Source organism: Bemisia tabaci, chromosome 4, assembly GCF_918797505.1.
Source record: "Bemisia tabaci chromosome 4, PGI_BMITA_v3".
In the NCBI taxonomy this organism is placed as follows: Eukaryota; Metazoa; Arthropoda; class Insecta; order Hemiptera; family Aleyrodidae; genus Bemisia; species Bemisia tabaci.
This window is the reverse complement of record NC_092796.1, coordinates 41,526,437-41,546,918: the sequence shown is the minus strand read 5'-3', so window position 1 is coordinate 41,546,918 and position 20,482 is coordinate 41,526,437. Positions and strand designations below refer to the sequence as shown.

The following is a 20,482-nucleotide window of genomic DNA, read 5'->3' as shown; positions in this document are numbered from 1 at the left end:
GCTGTTTGATCACGAGGAAAAATTTGATATATACTCACTTTTTCCCTCCTTCACGGTCACGTAAAAATGTGTGAGTGAGAAAGGAGATGTTTAAAAAAATTGTGCAATATTGAATAATTTTTCGTCCTTTCAAATGGTAAAACCCTAAAATTAAAATTTTCAAATAAAACATACATTTCGTACATGGAATTTTTCTACAATAACGCTCAAACGGAACATTTTTTAAAGACTATGATCTGAAATTTTCAACTTTATTTTCTTCCCAAATTTTTCACAGGATGTAGTCACACATGGCATGTAGCCATGAAGTCTGATTTTTTTTCTCTTTCGCGGGTACGTTAAATTTAATATTAGTCTTTTATATGCCCAAAAATGTATTAAAGTGAAAATGTTTGTATTCAACCGTTGTTTGAAACAATATAACGAGTGTGGAGGAAAATATGGAAAAGAATTGGAAAAAAATGAAAATGAAAATGAAAATGTATAATAAGAGAAAGAAGAATATAAAGACAAATAATATGAAGATAAAGAAGAAGATGAAGCAAATTGATGAGAGGAGTGAGAGGAGGAAGAAAAAAAAGAAGAGGGAAAATAAGAAGGAATAATAATACGAAGGGAAAACAGGAAATGAGGAGGAAGAAGAAGAGGCAGATCAACAAGAGCAGAGAAAAATGAATGAGGATAAAAAGTAGAAGAAGAAGTAATAGAAAGATTCTTCCTCACCTTTTTCTTCTTCTCTCTTTTCTATTTTTCCTCTTCTTGTCTCTCTTCTCCCCCACCTCTTCATCTTTATCTCCCGATTTGAAAGACGAAGGTTCGGGTTAACGCCCCGGCGATACAACGGCCGCGATACGATGGTACCAGAAACACCTGGATGCAACTATTCGTGTTCTGTGGATGTCCGTATTGCATATCCAAAAATTTGAAGGCGCTTTGAGTTCTAAACGCCAGAACGACATCAACGACATCATCGCGAGACCTGCCGACCTGCCTCTTGGTATGTTGACAGCAACCCCAGGAGCAGATCCAATTTTTCTAGGTTTAAAAAAAAAAAAATTAAGAATTGGTTATAACTCTTATTTTTTTATCCAGTTTCTTCTTTTCCTTGTTGTTTTTCCTCTCCTGCTCTTTTCGTATCTTCTGATTTTTAGTGCATCGTAATTGGACATGCGCAAGGGTCGTGAAACTCAAGTCTGTTCACCTAGGGTTACGTATCGCGTCAGATTAATCAGAGTATTTGTCTTCGAGTGACACACAGTGGGACAAGTGAATGAAAGAGGTCGGACACAAAATTCTGGACCAAAAACTCCTAATTTTGAAGTTTATTAATTTGACGTGGTGCTTCCGGTAGAAAATTCTACGAGAAAGGTAATTGAATCACTATTAAAACCTCGCCGTTTTGCATTAACAAAGTTATAAGCATTTGAAGTTTCCACAACATGTTCGGCCTATTCCATTCCCTCGATTCCTTGTGCGACATTGCAACACATTCGACATTCACGGTGAAACTTTGACTCGGGGATGACGGTTGCAAAAAAAACCTTTTTCGTGCGTTTGGAAAATGCGATGCAAGGTCGAGCCTTTCCAGCAGTAGACGTTCCGTCGTGATGACGATGAAAGCTGCGTTCGTAGCCGGGCTGCTTGCTTTGATTCTCCAGGTGCGTACTTTTAATATCAATTCTTTGATGTGTCATCATACGTTAAAGAGATTTATAGTAGAAATGCATTGAATTCAAATTTAAATGGACGTTGAAATTTTTAAACAAGATACACAGCTCATCGAAATCTGAATAAAGTCAGAAATTTGACTGGTCGTCGGATGCATGAAACTGATATAACACAGATAAAAACTTTATTTTCCTCTCGAGTGTATGTTCTTTTGGCAATCATAGTAAGAAACCATAATTCCAGGATTTAAATAAAAATCTAGAGGATTCCATTTATATTTATGAATTGAAGCTGTGGCTGTGGAAAAAAATGTGTGGCTCTTCAGTGAAAGCGCACAATTTTCTCTTACTATCCCCTTGTTGCTAAAAAAGAGTAGTCAAAGTCACGTTTGCTTAGAATCATTTCCAACGGTAAATCATATAATTTCATTCCCTAGACAAAAAACGTAACTAAATTTCAACGCAAAGAAGCTCTCTCTTGTCAACTGCATTTTTACCGAGAAATTGTAGGCCTTTCTCACTGGAGATTTTACCAATTAGGCTGATAACACGGAAAAACAAGCAAAATTTTGGACAGAAATTGCACAGTCGTATTCTTGTAAAAATTTGAGCTGTTTGAGTCGAATTTGCAACTTTGGAATAGAGTTACCTTCCTTCGTCCAGAAAACTACGATATTTTATAAATGCAACTATTTAAAAAAAAAACCAAAAGGCGGTTTTTGCCGTCAAACGCAAATTGCATGGTAAACCTTCATTTATTTTTTTAAAATTTAGCTAATAAGGTGAGTTATAGCTTAGATAATTTGGAGCCAAACGATATTATGTAATAATTTGCCGTGCTAAGGAATAACACCGTATGAGCCAAATTTCCTTCAATAAAATATGAATTTTCAGGAAAATTTCAAGAGAAAATATTCATAACCCTCTTCAAAAATAAATATTTTACCGAAGGAAATTTGGACACTCGCGAAGGTTCATACGGCGTTTTTCCTTAGAATGGCAGTATTGAATCAACGATATGTAAAATTTAATTCATTTTACCTAATATTTAATAGTTGTTTTATTTATTTTAATTTTCTCCAGTTGGCAGAATTTCGTGATACCGATGTTACGGGTTCCCCGACTTCGACACGGATGAGCAGTAGCCCGGTGAAAATTGAGCATCTGAAGATTAAAATGGAGAGTGTCGTGAAGGAGGTCACTGCCTCGGATCTGAAGCCACTTATTGCCGCATACAGGGCCGTCCAAACTGCAGGGAGCTGTAAGTTGAATCCTCCATTTCAATCAATGATGCAATTTTTTCTGACGAGAGTCACGTATTTTGCGTTAGATTGATGCGTAATAGATTGATGAAAGAAACGTCTTTTCTCTACACGCTCATGGTTTTATTCGGACGTATTCATACTAAAAGGAACTATGTGCTAGTGGAAAGACGGGGTGAGCTCGTGCAAGCTGGTTAAGAAACAATGTAAAAGTGGATATAGTTCCTTTTGAGAAAATGGAAAAGCGAGATTTTCAATCAGATTAAGCCAACATGTGAGCCGTGGGCATGTATCAAGAGCCTTGTGGACACGGCTCATGAGTTAAAGACAGCCTTGCCGATCTTCGTCGCTCCCTTCGTTGCCGCTGACGTCACTGGCGCTTCATATTTCCTATTTATTCTCATGGCCCGAGCACTAACGAGCACACCCCATCTTTTCACTTGCACGTAGTTCCATTCAGCATAAATACGTCCATTTATTGTTTCATGTACGTACATTTCGGACAACAAGTACATCATCAGCACCGTATCGCAAATTTCACGGCAAAATATACGTAGCGCAAAATGTACATTTATTCTGAACAAAACACAAAACCACAAGCATGTAAAGGCAAGACTTCATTAATTCCTTTTTACTGCCATATTACCAAGAGAGGTGGGTGAGGGTTTACAGATGCTTTATTGTGCCATTTAATAGCGGTTTAATGGTAACCTTCGCGAAAAAAAAAAAAAAAAAAATGAATTCGCCTCGGAGACAAAAGACGGTGACCTACGAACGAATTTGCAATAATTAAGTTTTTGCTTTCCTTGCCTGCCGCTTCAGAGCTAAGAAATAAACCGGAGGTACATGTCTTTGCACACGTCGTTCAAGGGTACACAACGGAACACAACGGCAGATATACGTGACGTGATCAGACCTCGTTGTTTGACTTTTCTCTCGAATCTAAAAGCGAGACCTCAATAGTCAATGGCAGCATTGAGCACGTAGCGGAACAATGCAAGTTTACGCCTCGCGCCAGCGCGCCTTAAACTTTTCAGATGCAACACGGCCATCCATCAAGCGCGAATAGTTGTATTTCTACGCCGTCATAAAAACGTGGCATTTCCCTATCTCAATTTTCATGATGTGTTGTTTCCGTTATTTGACTTACTTGTTATAGTAGAGTATACATATTTGTCTGGTGGACAAGATAGCCTAAGACAGTTTGAAGCTATGATAGGTCGGCTTTGTCGATCTGACGATCGAGAACTCTTTCGCGAGCCTGTATCGCGTCGAATAAGCGACTGACTGTTAACCAGCGAGGAGATGTTTTTCGTTAGTCGATCCCTTGGCTCGATAAAGGACTCTTAAATGCTTTTTCTGTCGTCCGATCGAGAAAGCCAACCAATCATGTGGCTTCACTCTACCTCAGCATATCTCGTCCACCATGGAGTCTCTTTACACCCGGAGTAACGACATCTCACTTTTGGAAAAAGGCCTAAAAAAAAAATCCAATTCTGATTGGTTCTCGCTCATGGAGTCACAAATGAGTGCACCAAGATGGCAGTACCGCGGTGCCTCGAATCTGAACGAAAATAATGAAAGCAACCATATTGTGGTTGTTCAAGAGTGAATTGTTATTTGCATCGCACCAAAATGAAAATAAATTAAGAAAGTATCCTTTAATCAATGTAATTCTATTTTATTGCAATTTCTTTGGTTAGGTTTTGATCAGTTTTGTTGATTTTGTTGTTTTTGGATGACAAACATCGCCGGACTGATATTGTTCGTTTGGGTGCACACTTTTGTGACACCATGGCCAGCCCAGGCCAGCTGATAATTGAGATGTCTTAACTCTGGGTATAAGGAAACTCTAGTCCACCATGCTAACATATAATATGTAAAATAAACAGTGTACATTTTTTAAGTAAATGAACAATGAACGTTAATTTGGGAATGTATAAAATTTATAATTATTCTTATGATAAAAGACGCACAGTCTTTTTACACCTATGACTTCCAAAAGATTATGTTGAATCTCCAGTGCAAGGATCGATAATTTTATCCTCAGTTTTGCATAAATTCTGCTAATATGTTGCGTTTGATTATTTGTAACAGTGAAAAAATCGCTGGAGAACTACCGGAAACACATCGAGGAGGACTTCACAAACACCCGCGACAAAATGATGGCTCGGATCTGCGCGGAGACTCAGGGGTTTAAAGATAAGTTGAAGTCGACCATCAGCTTGGCCAAGAAAATAGGGCCATCGGCTCGACGCGCGTCGTTCCTTGACATCATCACCCAGGCCAGCGGTGACGCCGAGGATGGCATCCAGTTCATCGAGGGAATGGTCCGCCACCTAGCACTCAGCGACTCCATCGACAAGGTGCGAATTCGAAATTATTCTGCTTATTGCAGCGCTAGGGGGTTTCAACGGAGATGCTTGCAATTCGCACTCGTTCCGGCCCGCAGGGTGAGAGTAAGGAACGGAAAACTGGTGAGTGAAACGTGGCACCATGCAGTGGCGATTTTGCAAGTAGGCAAAACTGTTTTCAATCTATAGAACGTATTCGATAATGGTTCGATGTATCGTTTAGTTCAAAACAATAGAACATAACCTCAAACCAAAATATTAGGATTTAAGTTGGAAAAGCTGAAAATGAGAAAATTTCCAACAATTTCACTTTGCATTGGCATTTGGTACTCAAAAAAATAAAACATCTGTTACAAAAGACCCGTTCCCTCCGATTTCTAAATTGACTTTTGAGGCTATGTTTATGTTTTGAACCAATCGATATCGATACAATCTCACCTGTTTGATGTATTGAATATGATCTATTTAAGGTGATTCAACGGTTGCCATTTTTTGTGTCAGAGCGACGGGCGATATATTGCATAATTCGTTCCATAATTTCAGCTACTTGTCATTTTTTCCGAATTACAAGATCGCACTTCTGTTATCTTGAGACTAAAGAATTCATGTACCAAATTTCCAAAAAAATTCAACGTAATAAAGGCAGGGTTTTTTAGAGGAAAAATGTCGCATTCGATACTGATATCGGAACTGTACTCGGATGCGATATTTTTCCTCTGAAAAACCCTGCCTTTAGTGCGTTTGAATTTGTTAGTAAGTAAATTTTTTAATCTCCTGATAACAGAATTGTGATCTCAAAATTCGAAATAAATGACAAGTAGCTGAAATTATAGACCGAAATGATGCGATATATCGCACGTCGCTCTGACACAAAAAATGGCACCCGTCGAATCACCTTGAAATTAGAGTCCCTTTTTAGAGAGCGTTGAGGCAACGTGGCTTCTGGATGCCACAAACGGGAAAAATATTACACAAATCGGACGTTTTTGGTAATCTTTGATCAACCCATTCCCAAATTCCTATCTCTGGTCCCTCTCTCATTCCATTTGTTCCTTGCCATACCCCAAATTTCCAGGCCCATTCCAGTTTACGGTCTTTGCAATTAGTGGAAATGTAATCTTTATTCCCGTTTGTGACACTATAAAGACCTAAAATAAGGGAACCAATCAGAAATGGATTCGCATTGTCTTTACTCTCATTATAAAGGGACTCTATTTAAATTCATTGATAAAATGGCATTATTGCGTGAGTCAAGCTGCTCCACCAAGAATCGATTGTTTTACATACATTTAAATGAAGGAAAACAGTGTTGCCAACTTTCAAGAATCACTGGTGCCACTGGTGGATTGGTGGTGGTGGTGGTGGTGGTGGTGGTGGTGGTGGAGTTCACTGGTGCCATGTCAATACTAACACGATGCCGACGTGTTATCGATGCGACACCACGATGAGATTAGTATGTTATTACGGTCTCTTGAATGAATTTGATAACGTGTTGAAATGAGCAGGCCACCACAATGGTAACATACTTCTTTCGTGGTGGTACCTTTGACAAAGTTGATTCGATGCGGCGTCTTAATGTTTACAGAGTATTGACACCAACACGGTCTGAAATAGACAATGTTGGTAACAATGTGATCATTCATGTGATCATATGTTACTAACATGGTCGTCTTCAGAGAATTTATTTTTGAGAGGAACTAAACTTAGTAAAGATCAAAACATAAACTAAACTGCTCACAATGTATTTCCCACGGCAGTAAAGAGAATTCCCATCGGAATGTTAAATCCGTCTTTTTGACTCTACTTCATGACAAAAGAAGCCCAAGTGAGTTGTATCTTCGTGAACTATAGTCCCTTTCCCCATTGCAGCTGTCACATGTGCCCTTGGGACATCCAAAAATTGTAACGAGATTATCATATAATTCAGGAGTTGAAATTCCCTGACTTTTCTTTAAGATTTTTTAAGGTTTTACCTGAAATTACCTGAATTTTGAAAAAAACATGAGGCGATAAATAAAATTTCAAGGTTTTTCAATACGGCAGGAGACAAGCTGAAGTTATTCCTGACGCAATGCGGATAAAATAACTACTTATTGTCGAATTGCTCCTAATTTATATGTAATTCTGTCTAATTCCTCGACTGTTCTCGGTTTTCCCTGACCCACTCTATTTTTACGTTTTACGTTACGTTTTACGTCTTTACGCAACTATAGTCATCCGCTTCTAACCAAACTTCACCTTTTACGGTGTTGATTCCAGGTAACGGTAGACAGCTCTGGCGAGGACGGGAAGCGAGAATACGCGATAAACTTCGACGATTTGAGGAGTTTCGCTTTCAAGAAAATGCAACTGTACGCTGATGAACTACAGATAGATTCGCAATCGATCAGCCGAATCATTAACTTCCTCCTGAAATGCATCAAAGAGGGCATGACCGCTCTGGAGAGCGTCGAATTCGAGCTGAGGACCAACCACCGGTATCCCAAGGACATGGACAAAAAAGAGAAGAAGATGAGGAGAGCTTTGGGTGTTGGAAATTTGTACCGTGAGGAATGTGCGGTTACTGAATAGCGGTCCGAATGGACTGAGTTAAACAGAAAGGTATCAAGTCACATTTTGGAAAAAAATGAGTTGTGAATGTAATTGAATGGCCTACTTCGAGAACATCCAGACTCGGAAAAAAAATTCTTATAATCTATATTATAATATTGCAAGGAAATCGTTTTTTGGGTCACGCACATTTCCTATCCCAGTCCATCTCATAAAAAGATACTTGTTTTTTATTTATTTTTTTTTTATTTATTTTTTTTACATCGTGAAGAACGACAAAAATTCCGTTTGTTTCATAAGAAGCTGACTTAAAGGTTTCAGAACATTCATATTGGACAAAAAAATGACCGAAATTTTTCATGTTTTCAGCAACGGAGCTCTTTTTTGAAGGTAAATAACATGCGCCGAAAACATTTCTCATTCACTGAAAATTTTCGCCTGAATTCACTTGTTTCGTTTTCTTGATTGTTATTTTCAAAATTAAGCACTATTTAAAACAAGCTATCAAAAACTAGCCATGCATTGTCTCATCAAAATTTCTAGGTTGAGAAAAAGATTTTGAATGTGAAAATAAGCGTCTTTCATCCCTGACATTGAGCTTTATTGAAGGATAAAACCCTGAACCTTCTATTCTCAAGTAAATCTTGATGTGACTTGGCTCTTCTCTGTTTAACTCTGTCCAAGTAAAGAGAAGCAAATCGGTTAGACGTCCAAACAACTGAGGTGATAGCATATTTAGATACATCCAGACATTAATTCAGTACATTCTGTGATACTTGCAAAATTGTGCGCGCCTTCATGTCGTTGCGTAAAATTTTCAAGGACATTATTTGGCATTTGTGACAGTCGCTGGGGAATGGAGTCTTAATAATTCACAAAATTCAGAATTAAGATATCGATAGTCGGCTTCAGAAGAAGGCCCCATGTGTTTTTATTAAAACAATACCCGACGATTTTAAACCAAATCGGAGGTTTGGTGGTTCCAAAAGTTTGCAGTTCAAAATATACGTCTAGTCTTGCGATTCCTGAAGGACCTCATTGTGATAGGATAGATTTGTTTTTATTGGGAGATAACCTCGAATGTGCCCTAAGATTTAGTTGCCACGTTAAATATTAACTGTGATATCATTTTTTTTTAAAGAAACACGCTGGAAGACGCCATTTACCACGTTTGTTCACAATACGCGCTCCGATTAAAAAAGAACAAATTGTGAGTTCCAATATGTGTTATAAGTAATCTTTGGAAAAAAATATGACTAAAGTTTGTTAATACTTTAATTTTATTCTAAATCAAGTAGTTAAATTCATATATTCACTGTGCGAGGTATCTACGAGAAAAACTCATTTTAGTGTAGTTTTTATGCAGTTTCCTTTTCTTTTATTGAAGCATTTGTTTAAATTTATTTATAATGTAAAAAATAAAAAGTTTATTGAAAATCAAATGGAAAAAATATAAACTTGATAACAAGGAGAATTTTTTTAATAGAATCGTATATTTTAATCTCCAAAAATTGAATAAAAGGTGAAACAATGTAAAGCTATCAAATGCTGTACAAGGCATTTTTTCAATTTTACCTAGAGTCCCTTTATACCCAGAGTTACGACAACTCGATTATCAGCTGACTGGCAGCCGGCCTTGGCTGGCCATGGAAGCCGAAACGATCGAGTGCACCCAAACGAACGATATTGAGGGATAAGGATCAGGAATCCTGCGATGTCTGTCACACAAAAACAACAACATCAACAAAGTGATCAATTAAAAAGAAAATGAGATTGGTTTGTGAATAATTTCTTAATCTATTTTCATTTTGGACCTATGGAAATAACAATTTACTCTTGATAAACCACAATTAGGTAATATTTTCATTATTCTTGTTCACATTCTAGGTACCGCCATCTTGGTGCACTCGTTTCGGCCTCCATGAGCGAGAACCAATCAGAATTGGATTTTTTTTAGGCCACTTTCAGCCCAATCCTGGCCCAACCAAAAGTGAGTTGTCGTAACTCTGGGTATAAAGGGACTTTAATTTTACCAAGAGATTTTCGAAATCTCACAAAGGCAAATTACGTCGGCTAGAATATTGACAAGAAGAGTTAGGTATGACTTCAACGGACTTTGACGTCAAAATTGTTGAAATGTGCTTCAGAGTTTAAGCTCAGTTCGTAAACAAATACTGTTTCGACCAAAAGTCTCGAACCTCTCTATTTTGCGTGGAAACACTCGGAATGCATAGGAGGCAACTAAAAATCAACTTTATGTGGGTGATTTCACGATAACAGGAATAGTTAAAATGTGAAATACCTTAGAAATAAAAGTGCACCAATTTTAACAGGACTTCATTACCTCATTTTAAAGGTATTAAACTTCCTTTTTCCAGCTTTGGCACGCTTTATTTTGATTCAGTGCAAAGTTAAAGTGATTGATAAACAAGCCATTGAATCAGGTATCAGCGCTTCCCGCGGGACTGCTGGAGGTCCACGCAAACATGGCGGCCCTGCCAAATTGTGTCGGTTACGTAACAGACACAGCGTAACCGACACTTGAAAATGTGAGATAAAAGATGATACAAAAGATGAAACTTGGCAATTCTTGAGTTATGAGGTGGAATTAATGCTGCCTTAAAAGTTTTCTAAACTTTGGAGACTTCCTTTTAGTTTAATAATATTAAATTGAGGTTTTTGCGTAGTGAGGAATTAGTGCTACACACCTAAAAATCACTGGTTTTCATAATAATTAAAGTTTTCATTGTAAAATAAACTGACTTATCAGTAATGGTTTTGTCGGGAAGACTTCAGCGAACAATTTGATGGCAATTTTGAAACTCCTGACTCCATCTGGCGAGATAAACACTGCACTTAATACAACTGCAAATATTTGTCGCCAAATGTGGCGACACCTCTTTCTAATGACTTCTCTCGCTCAATCATAAACATTTCAGTTCAAACTGGCAATTTTCTTGAACATTAGAGTCTCTTTTTAGCAAATATTGCCAAAGAGTTCATGATCAGTACTGATTTGTTACCGCAAATTGCTCTTTTGCTTCAAAATCGGGGTTGGCGACGCGTAACCGACCGGACATTTTCGGCCTTTAAAATCTCATATTATTAAATATAATAATAATTTATCATATTTTTTTGCATGGATAGGTTCAGGGACATCATTTCTATTGATTTATTCATTTGGTTTTCAATCGTTTTGCCCTATGTCGTTCATAACCCACGGCGACACGACTATTCCTCTTATCGTGAAATCACCCATGTATTAATTTGATTTTTTTTAAAAGGAAAAAAAACGCAATTTTGGGAGATGTAAAGCATTTTGGCCAAGAGGGACGGATGTCCGAGTATGCGTTACAAGGGATTTGAGAGTGAAAAAACATGTGATGTGCATCAAAATTGCCCCTCCCCCCCTGTGCTTCCTTTTTGCCTTTCTAAACGGTAAGTTCATCTTATTAATATATATGTTACTGTATTAAATGCTATGCACCTTGATATTATTAATACCGATATTTTTATGAAACCGGATGAATAGCCAAATGGATAAATTATTCACACCAATTTACGACAAACCTGTCTTCCTGTTTTTACATGCTTTTTTTCAAAACAGGAAATAAACAAGGAAAATGTACTGAGGCACAAAAGTATGAGATGGTTGGGGAAAATTCCTATTTTTACGAGATCGCACTTGATCAACAATTTAAACCATTAGCAATCAGCAACTACGATTGAAAAATGTGTAGTAATAGTTTGTGGAAAAGTTAACTTTACACAAAACGGTAAATCTATCACGGTAATGGTATTATTATCTTACACACGCAGTAAAAATACTGTATAGTGACTACTCTTACTGTTGATCTCTGTAGGATCACCGGTAAACACTGTAATTTTATTGCTGTGACCGAAGTAAGTTTATAGTTCACTACTGTCGTGCCCTACGATGTTGAATATGCGACTAGCGGTACGCCAGTTAAATCGCGGTGATGTCTAGTTGAAGGTTAAGTGTCTTATGACCGTCGGAAAAGCTACTAAATAAGGTCGTTAACGCTATAAAAATATGAACCGAACAATTACTCCGCGTAATAAGGAAGGTGGGCACAATAGTTGAACATGGACACTTGTATACTTGTTTGCTTTAGTTTTGGCTACGCTTATTCCGTTCACCATGTATGCACCATGCTGGCTATATCTCTTACATGTGAGGCAACTAGCAAGCGTGTACATTCAAACGTCCATTCTTCCGGTGTATTAAATCATAAGGCACATACTGATGCGAGACTCGCTCAGGAGGAGAAAATAGCTATCGTGAAAAATATCAACTGACGATGGAAACATGCACTACGCGGAGAAAATTATTCAATCAGTGATATTCTGGATGATGATCGGCGATGAGATATCCGTTTCCGTTTCACTTCAAGTCATCGAAGAGGTAAGTGCTTTTGTGATGTAAATAAAAATGTGTGTCAGTATGAACCGACGCTATAATAACTATTTACGAACCGCATGTTATTTTCAAGGATGTATTGAATTGAAATGAAAAACTTGCCAGGGCATGAAGGCTCATACGGCTTTCTTCCTTACACTGAAAACAAATTCTCGGCGTCTTTACCACGGTCCGTTGGTACCTTTACCATCTCACTTTTTTTTACCAATTATTGGTAATTTTACCAAGACAGACTAGTAAGCTTACCTAAAAACCGGTATTTTTAGTGTTTTTTCAGGTAAGAATACAGCTTTTATTGGTAATCAATTCCCGGTGACTTCGCCATTTTATCTCGGAAATCCTACGACAGTCGATGAAAAATATTGGCGTTTTTACCAAAGTTCAGTAGAATTACCGAGAAAGTTCAATAATTTTACCAAGATTTCTCGATAAAATTACCAATTCCATAAATGGTAATTTTACCAAGAAAAAACTGGGATCAAATAGAACCCTGAATTCTTGGTAATTTTACCCTTTTCCTAGTAAATACACAGAGATTTTTTTTCAGTATATTACGGCAAAATAATACTGTGGTTTTTTCGTTTGAGATTTCGCTGGCCGAGAAGCGGATCTTTGGGGGCATAGTGGCCAGGGGGCGGACCCCTTAGTTTTATATAATCAGATACGTCACTGTTTAAAAGATGATTTGATCTATTTCTCAGGTGAGGTCTGGCAGGATGACAGAGGGAGGCATAGGCGTCAGATTGTTCAGACGAAGAGGAGGTGGAGGAGCAGTGGCCTCCATCGGCGGAGGGTCGCAGGCTGGCCACGGCTCGCAAATGGTGGGGGGGTCCACCGCAGCACCACCGCCAGCACCACCGCCGACGCCGCCGCCACCCCCACCTCCCCCCTCGCCACCAGCAGCTCCACCCCCGACGGATCCCCCACCTCCCGCTCCTCCAGGTGAGAAAGTCTACTGTTCAAATGGGCCAGTTGAGCTGGTGACAGAATTGTGTTTGATGCTTTATTCTTACAGATCAACTAAAAATAATAAGATCTGTCCAAACAGCAGTTTTCTACGTTGAATATTAACCAAGATATCGTGTCTTTAAAAACTCGATTTATGACGTCATCCACCGCGGTAGTACATTTCATGTTATGTTTTACCGTATTGGATGACGTCAAAACCCCGACTTTTCAAAGGACGATATCTCGGTTAATATTCAACGTAGAAAGTTGCTGCCCAGACGGATCTTCTCATTTTTAGGTAATCTACAAGAGTCGAGTATCAAAATACAATTCTGTTGCCAGCGCAACTGGCCCATAGCGGTAAAATGGCATGTAACTATGGTAATGCCCACAGTAAACAACTTTACCTATGTCATTGACACAATTAGGGGTTTTTTTCCTCATCAGCACGTTCTACAGCAGGTTTCTTTTAATGTCATTACTTTCAAACATTTTATGTCATGGATATCGAGAAGAGGAGATTACAACAATAAGTATTATTTACTGGACATTTTTATAGTTGGACATTTCAGACTGGACATTTTCACTGATCACCGACGCATTTTATCACCATGGCTAAAAAGGCGCGAATCAAAAACAAGGTTCTGTGATTGTTCACATTTGAACCAAAGGCTCGATACTATCGAATGACGTAGCTACTAAGTCAGTCCATTCTGACGCTTTATTCTTCTTAAAAACCTTGATGCATTACTGTGAAACTTCCTATACTTGTGGAATCTGACAAAGTGCACGAAGAAAAAAATTTTGTGCGTGGAACCCAAAGTTTAGGTCACATGGATCTCTGAAGTTTAAACCGAACATTAAGGTCCACTGAGGTATCACATCTGATCTCACATCTGAAACTTCGGTTTTCACATCCGAAGTACTTCGGTTCTCACATCCGAAAAACGTCGGTTCTCACATCTGAAGTACTTCATATGTAAGAACTGAAGTTTCAGATGTGTGATCCGAACCTCGACATCTAGACCTAAAGAGTTCAGATGCTCAATCTGAAAACTTCAGAGATCCATATGACCTAAACTTCGGGTCCCACGCACGAGGTTCTTTTCTCCGTGTGATAAGAACCCCTTATTTTGCTGTTTCAGCTCACATACCCCGAGGCCCAACCCTAACAGGAGGCGTCCACCCTCCGGACAAAGAGTTACCGGCAGAGCCACCCGAGTGGGACGAGAAAAACGACCCGACTGACGCGGAAATCGCAAAAACGCTCAAGTACCACGGCAAGAGGATCTGGAAGAAGGGCCCGTGCAAGAAATACAAGGAAAACAGCAACAGCAGACCAAACAGACGGAGGAAGAAGGGCTGCATAAAAGCGGGCAATCACTTCAGAGAAAAAGCCGCAGAGATCCCGTCGAAAAATTGCCCCGACCCCGGGTGGGCACGCTGCTTTCAATTCGAGAACATGAGGGGAAGGTGCTACATCCTCACCAACGTCCACGACCCAAAGAAAATCAAGTGGGTGCTCCTCACGAAATGTTGAAGTATCTTACATCTAATTTGACGTGTTTCTGCCAAACGGAACTATGTGCATTGAGACATGAGTCCTGAGGCCCATGAGAATATATGCATAACAGGGCTGACGTTAAAATGCACTTAGTTCCGTTTGGCAGAAACGCGTCCAATTGACTTATTCGATTACGGGAAAAAGTATGACCATTTCAACTATATTCCTGGCTGATTTTGACGCCAGTCTCAAGTGCGGTTTGCTCCAGTTAGAAATATGGTTATGTCGACGAAAAATGTGGTAGAATCAACTAATTTCTGACTGACTCAATGAGGAATTGTGTTAGGAGGAATTAAGTAATTGAAGGAATTGCCCCATAAGGAATTACTGAATACACGACTTTTCCAACGACGACTTCAAGAAAAAACGCTGGCGGCTCCTCATAAAATGTTGAATTATTTTAGACTCAATTATTGACTTATTTGATTACGGGAAAATATATGATCATTTCAACTATATTCCCGGCTGATTTTGATGTCAGTCACACGTGTGGTTTGCTCCTGTCAGAAATATGGTTGTGTCGACAGAAAATGAAGTTGAATCGACGAATTTCTGGCTGACTCAAAGAGGAATTACTGAATACACGTCTATTTCAACGACGACTTCAAGAAAAAACGCTGGCAGCTCCTCATAAAACATAGAAGTTTTTCACATAATATGGACTTCCTTTAGACAGCGTTAAGCAGAAAGTAACCAAACTACATCAGCTATTGGCAAATTTAACATGACAATTTAATTTTTTGTACAAAAACGGTTGTGCGGATTCTTGTGCAAACAGTGCATTTTCTGCATGATACGCAACAAGTGCCTTAACATTTTCAAATTCAGCCGCCCAAACGTTCTCTTGTAAAAAATTAAATTGTCCATTTAAATTTGGCAATAGCTGATTTGGCTTGGTTCCTTCCTGCTTAATATGGTCCATTTAACAATGAGAAACTACCATTCCTGACCGGTGCGTAAAAGGAAAAATCAGAATACGGAGACTAATGACCAAAATATGGTTTTTAAAATAGGTCAGGAATGGTGGTACCTCATCGTGAAGTGCAGTTCAAATACGAGATTGCTGATCCTAGACGGGATTCTCTTTTAGACGTTGTTCGCAGCTAACTGGTGATAAAATGTTCATGGGTGATCGGCACTAAGTGGCTGCATGTTATTCTTTAGGGATGTTTTAATAAATGGTCTCATTTCAATACACATTCAATTTGTTAAAACAAATTCTATGAAGATGTGTACTTATCTGTAGAAAAATTTAATTAGACAACGTTATTTCTGCCAAAAACCATCGTTTTGGCCATCAACGAGCAGTTCTCACTTCGCCAAAAATCTTGAGCAAAATACTAACTCAAACCTAGCATCAGCACTATGCAATTTTAGTAGACTTCATAGACCGTTAAATTAATTTTTCATTTTTGAAAATATGATATTGTCCGCCTTATATGTCTTTATATGAGCTGAAGTAGCAGGTCATGTATTTAAACGAGGTGATGAATTGTTCATGGGTGATCGGCACTAATCGTCTGCATGCTATTATTGAAGGATGTTTTAATAAATAGTCTCATTTCAATACACATTCAATTTGTTAAAACAAATTCTATAAAGATGTGTCAAACAATATTTTCCGATTGTGAGAGGCCAGGTATTGGAATTTTGTCGGTGTGTATTAATCGCTGAATAAATATCTTTTAAAATGCTCCTTGATGGCAACAGTCGTATGGGTCAAAAATAAATGTTAGTCTTACATTGCTCCAGCAATCGTGGAAACTTTTTGTTTTTGGGGATTCATCATTTTCCATCTTTGTGTCAACACTGATGTTACCTCTTTATTGACTGTTAGGTTGTGTAATGGACGGCAAGACTCCCCAACAACTTCATCCAACTGTTGATTGTTTGCTCAACAACCAACATAAAAAGAGAGTAATTTCAAGTGTTAAGTGGTGGAGCTTAGACAGTAGAAATTTTCCGTTATGAAAATAGCACAATGACGCCTGTAAGGTGTTCATGAAATATCTCCGAAAACAATAAAATGATTCAAGGGCGTTTCTATGAAACGGAGGAAAATCTAGAACATCTGAAATAAGACTATGTAACTTTTAAGTAGTTAAGTTACGGTAAAATATCTCCTTTTTTAGAGTGCTTTGAGGTACTTTTTAATACTATAGTTACTCATCAATTTAACGACACTTTCAAAACGTTAAAAGTTATAAAGTAGCGTTAAAGTTTAGATTAATTTTTTAGTAATTACAATATATTCTTGATTATAATATTATGTTTATTACAATTGTTGGAATAAAGTCAGCCTCAGTGGTGTAGTGGTCAAGGCAGTTCGCTGCCAACACTGAGGTCCCGGGTTCAATCCCCGGAGGTGACTGATATTTGAGGACACTCAAATATCAGTCATCGTGACTGTGGATGACTATGCCACTCCAATACCCTGACCCTTTGAGGTTACAGGGTGCGGGAGGGACATAGTCACCCAGTAAGTAATCCGTCTGCACTGTTCGACTGGGTTGTGAAAAATCGGTAATCACTCGCAGTGTGCGCGACTGCCAGCGCTACCTATCAGTGTAGATTGCATCAACACAGTCCAACTCGGTGGAGGCATGGCCGTGCTCCGAAAGTCCGTGCTCTGCAGCGTCTGCCACAGTCTTTGATAAGACCTTCCGTTGGCTATCAGACGGCCACTGAGCCTTGCGGAAATATAGATGATACTCAATGTGTCAATAGTACGAAGATATGTTAAGGAGTACGGTCCAACTTCGGGGTGCACGACGGCAGTTGCCAGTTGCCTTGGCCCCTTGAGGGCGCCTCGCCGGCCAGCCCGGCCTTACTTACTTACTTACTTACTTACTTACTTACAATTGTTGGAATATCTTTTTGTGGAAGGAAACTTTAAGTATCTTTACTTTGTATCTTAAAGACAAAAAAATAAAAAAAAAAAAAAATTATTACATTTAAAAGAGAATCGATCCCCAGAACTATAACGCCCAAGTTGTTTCCTAAAATTTCTGACAAACATACTTTAATCGCTTCTCAAAGATCAAAATAAAACATTTAGTTAACAAAAAAAAAAAAAAAAAAAAAAAAACTTATTGTGTGAAATTGGGGTATTGTTGAGAGACTAGTGGAAAGGAAAGATAGTTTCTTTCGGTCATAATGATCTACTTGCGGTCACACATCAGGTACAATATCCAAGGGCATCGAATTTGTCAAACAAGAGGTCTGAGTTTCGTTTATTGTTATAAAAATCACCGAGACAGGGAAATTTAAATGATTATAACCGAATCAAAAACCGAATACTTTAGTTTACCATGAAGACCGGAAATATTTTTCTCTGCGTGTGTGTTACGACAACGTCCCTGATTTGACTATATATGCAAAGTTGACACCTTGATCTTTAACATTGAGGCAGAGAAATCTTCGGTATTAGGCTGAAAGCAGAGCAAAAGCAGACTCGCCTGATTCCTTGTTTTGTAATATCTTTGTTATTCATTTCGCCCCACCGATAAGCAAAGGCGCTGCTGCGACGCCAACTAATAGCCTGGCTTCCGTTGAATATGTGGATGTTAAGCGAGGAAAAATTTGACAAGGCGTTGTTAGCTCTCTCCTCCGAAGGACTTAATGGCGCCTCGAGCCTCTCCAGCACCAGCAACCAAGTGCCATTTAGGAGAAAGAAATTACACCATCTTGTACCGTTACGCTCCAAGCTCTTGATTATGAATTGCGCCATTACCGCACACCGGTTTGCACAAATCATACAGTCTAATGACCAGGTCTCTTTTATTGCTGCAGTAATAGTATTTTGTTTCAATTGCTCATCGTTTATTTTTCTCGGAATTCGGATTAGAATCACCACGCAAACCGGACGTGCTTCCATTTTGACACATTAATTACTGGCCAATGGGGTATGGAGTGAGATTTTCGACGAAGGGAAAATGTTAATTTTTGCAGGAAGAAATTTTATATTATACTTAAAATATTAAATGTATTAGACTGGAAAAAAGCGTCTCGATTGAAGCAGAAAGAGGGGAGAGCACTAAAAATGCGGTTCAAACTTTAAGTAACAGGATGCTATTATAGTGATAGGATGCTTGGTCCAAAAAGTTCTGCGAAGAAATCGAGGCAAAAAGAAAAACAAAGTGAAAAAAAACGAAAACACGAAAATTATATGACAATTTTTGCCCTTGATTTCCTCACAGAATAGTGAGGATTCACCACGGTTATTTAAGGAGGGATGCTCTTATATGTGCCGCTAAGAGGGAAACATGCTTTTATCAAGGAGAAAAGATGCTCATATCCAAAGAAAAGTTAAGTGTTTCAAGTAAAAACCCGATTCTACCAACTCTGTTTCTGACTCGAGAGGACATCCTCTTGACGAAAAATGCGAGATTATTTCCGTTTTATTCAGTCAATTTTTTCCAGTGTGACATTTACTGTTTTAAGAGGAAGAAACTAAGGTCATATTATTGCGATAGTTTGGAGTGAATTAAACTGAAAAGAACAAAGTTCAAATTTTACCACAAAAATAAATTGGGAGTAGTCCTCAGCTGAACTAGTCAAATTTGTCCTGTCAGAAATTCAACTTCCAGAAAAAATATTTCAAAAGTAAAATTGACGTTGAACTTTGCATCTAACACTGGGTGGAGGCATAATACTTTAAACCTCTTTTTTTTTAAAGAGAACTTGGTTTCTCGCTATTGAAAGTGTTAAATTTTAGGCACTTCCTTAACATTAAAACTACTTGCGACTTTATGCTTGATACTCTCAGAGAACCTCCCCTAGGATTTTTTTTTCTTTTGTGAAAAATTAATTCAATTCTGCTAAAACAATTAAATTAAAATTACAAGGAAAGTCCTTTTTTTCATTTGGTTCGTAAATCATAGTTAACAGATAAAACGGATTATTACTTAAGGGCGTGGCTTACCCTGGTAAAAATTGGCGATAAGAGTTGAGTTTCAAAATACCATAGGAATTCTTATAGCCGGCTAAAAAAAGGCTACAGAAAATCAGATAGCTGGCTGTAGAATGCGGAGATAATCATACGGCCGGGCTATACGAAGCGATAAAAAATTATGCAGCTGGGCTATAGTTCCTATCGTCGGGCTTTACACTTTATCGCCTGGCTGTTGCTTTTTCGCCATCGATTATAAAAGGCTATAAGAAAATGTGTAGAAATTTGTGTGCTTTGGAAATCATTAAGTTTGATACGGAACCACCTTAATATTTACAGAACACACATTATATTTGCCTTCAATACATATTTTTTTTTCATCAATTAAAAGGAGAATAATCCATACAGAGTGTGCAAACATTTCAAAATCATGAGTTGAAATACGCTGACTCCGCCAGATTAAATATTAGAGCCTAACACAAAGCGGAACGGCGACGCACTGGCGCCTACAAACCTAACAGGGATACTTCACGCATTGCGCAACGCGTGAAGTATCCCTGTTAGGTTTGTAGGCGCCAATGCCGCAGCGTGCCACGGCGCTTGAAGCAACTATTTCACACCAGAGGTATTGCACAGTATCATTCGAAACTGAAGGCGCTCTAATATATTAGTAATGACAGGCATCCATCAAAAGTACGGAGTTTTCCTCGAAAAAGAGAGCAGTATTCCAAAAACTCACTAAGTCCTAGCATCCGTAATTAGTAACGTTTAGCATACACTTTATCGCCTAGCGGTTGCTTAATCG

The 20,482-nt window shown here is 38.4% G+C and overlaps 2 protein-coding genes across 3 annotated transcripts in view; one reads left to right on the top strand and one right to left on the bottom strand.

Annotated features, from left to right (window-relative positions):
- The window catches only part of LOC109033553 (lachesin), a 519,756-nt gene that overhangs the window by 31,083 nt on the left and 468,191 nt on the right, over positions 1–20,482 (bottom strand). The window lies entirely within an intron of this gene.
- On the top strand, positions 1,498–9,307 carry LOC109033548 (uncharacterized). Of its 2 annotated transcripts, none has more exons than XM_019046218.2 (4): positions 1,498–1,658; positions 2,751–2,928; positions 5,027–5,295; positions 7,543–9,307. In XM_019046218.2, the coding sequence occupies exons 1-4, from the start codon at positions 1,608–1,610 to the stop codon at positions 7,852–7,854; spliced, it is 810 nt and encodes a 269-aa protein (XP_018901763.2). In that variant the 5' UTR covers positions 1,498–1,607; the 3' UTR covers positions 7,855–9,307. The 2 variants fall into 2 exon arrangements, with proteins under 2 accessions (XP_018901763.2, XP_072155964.1); XM_072299863.1 differs by having other exon boundaries at positions 5,027–5,406.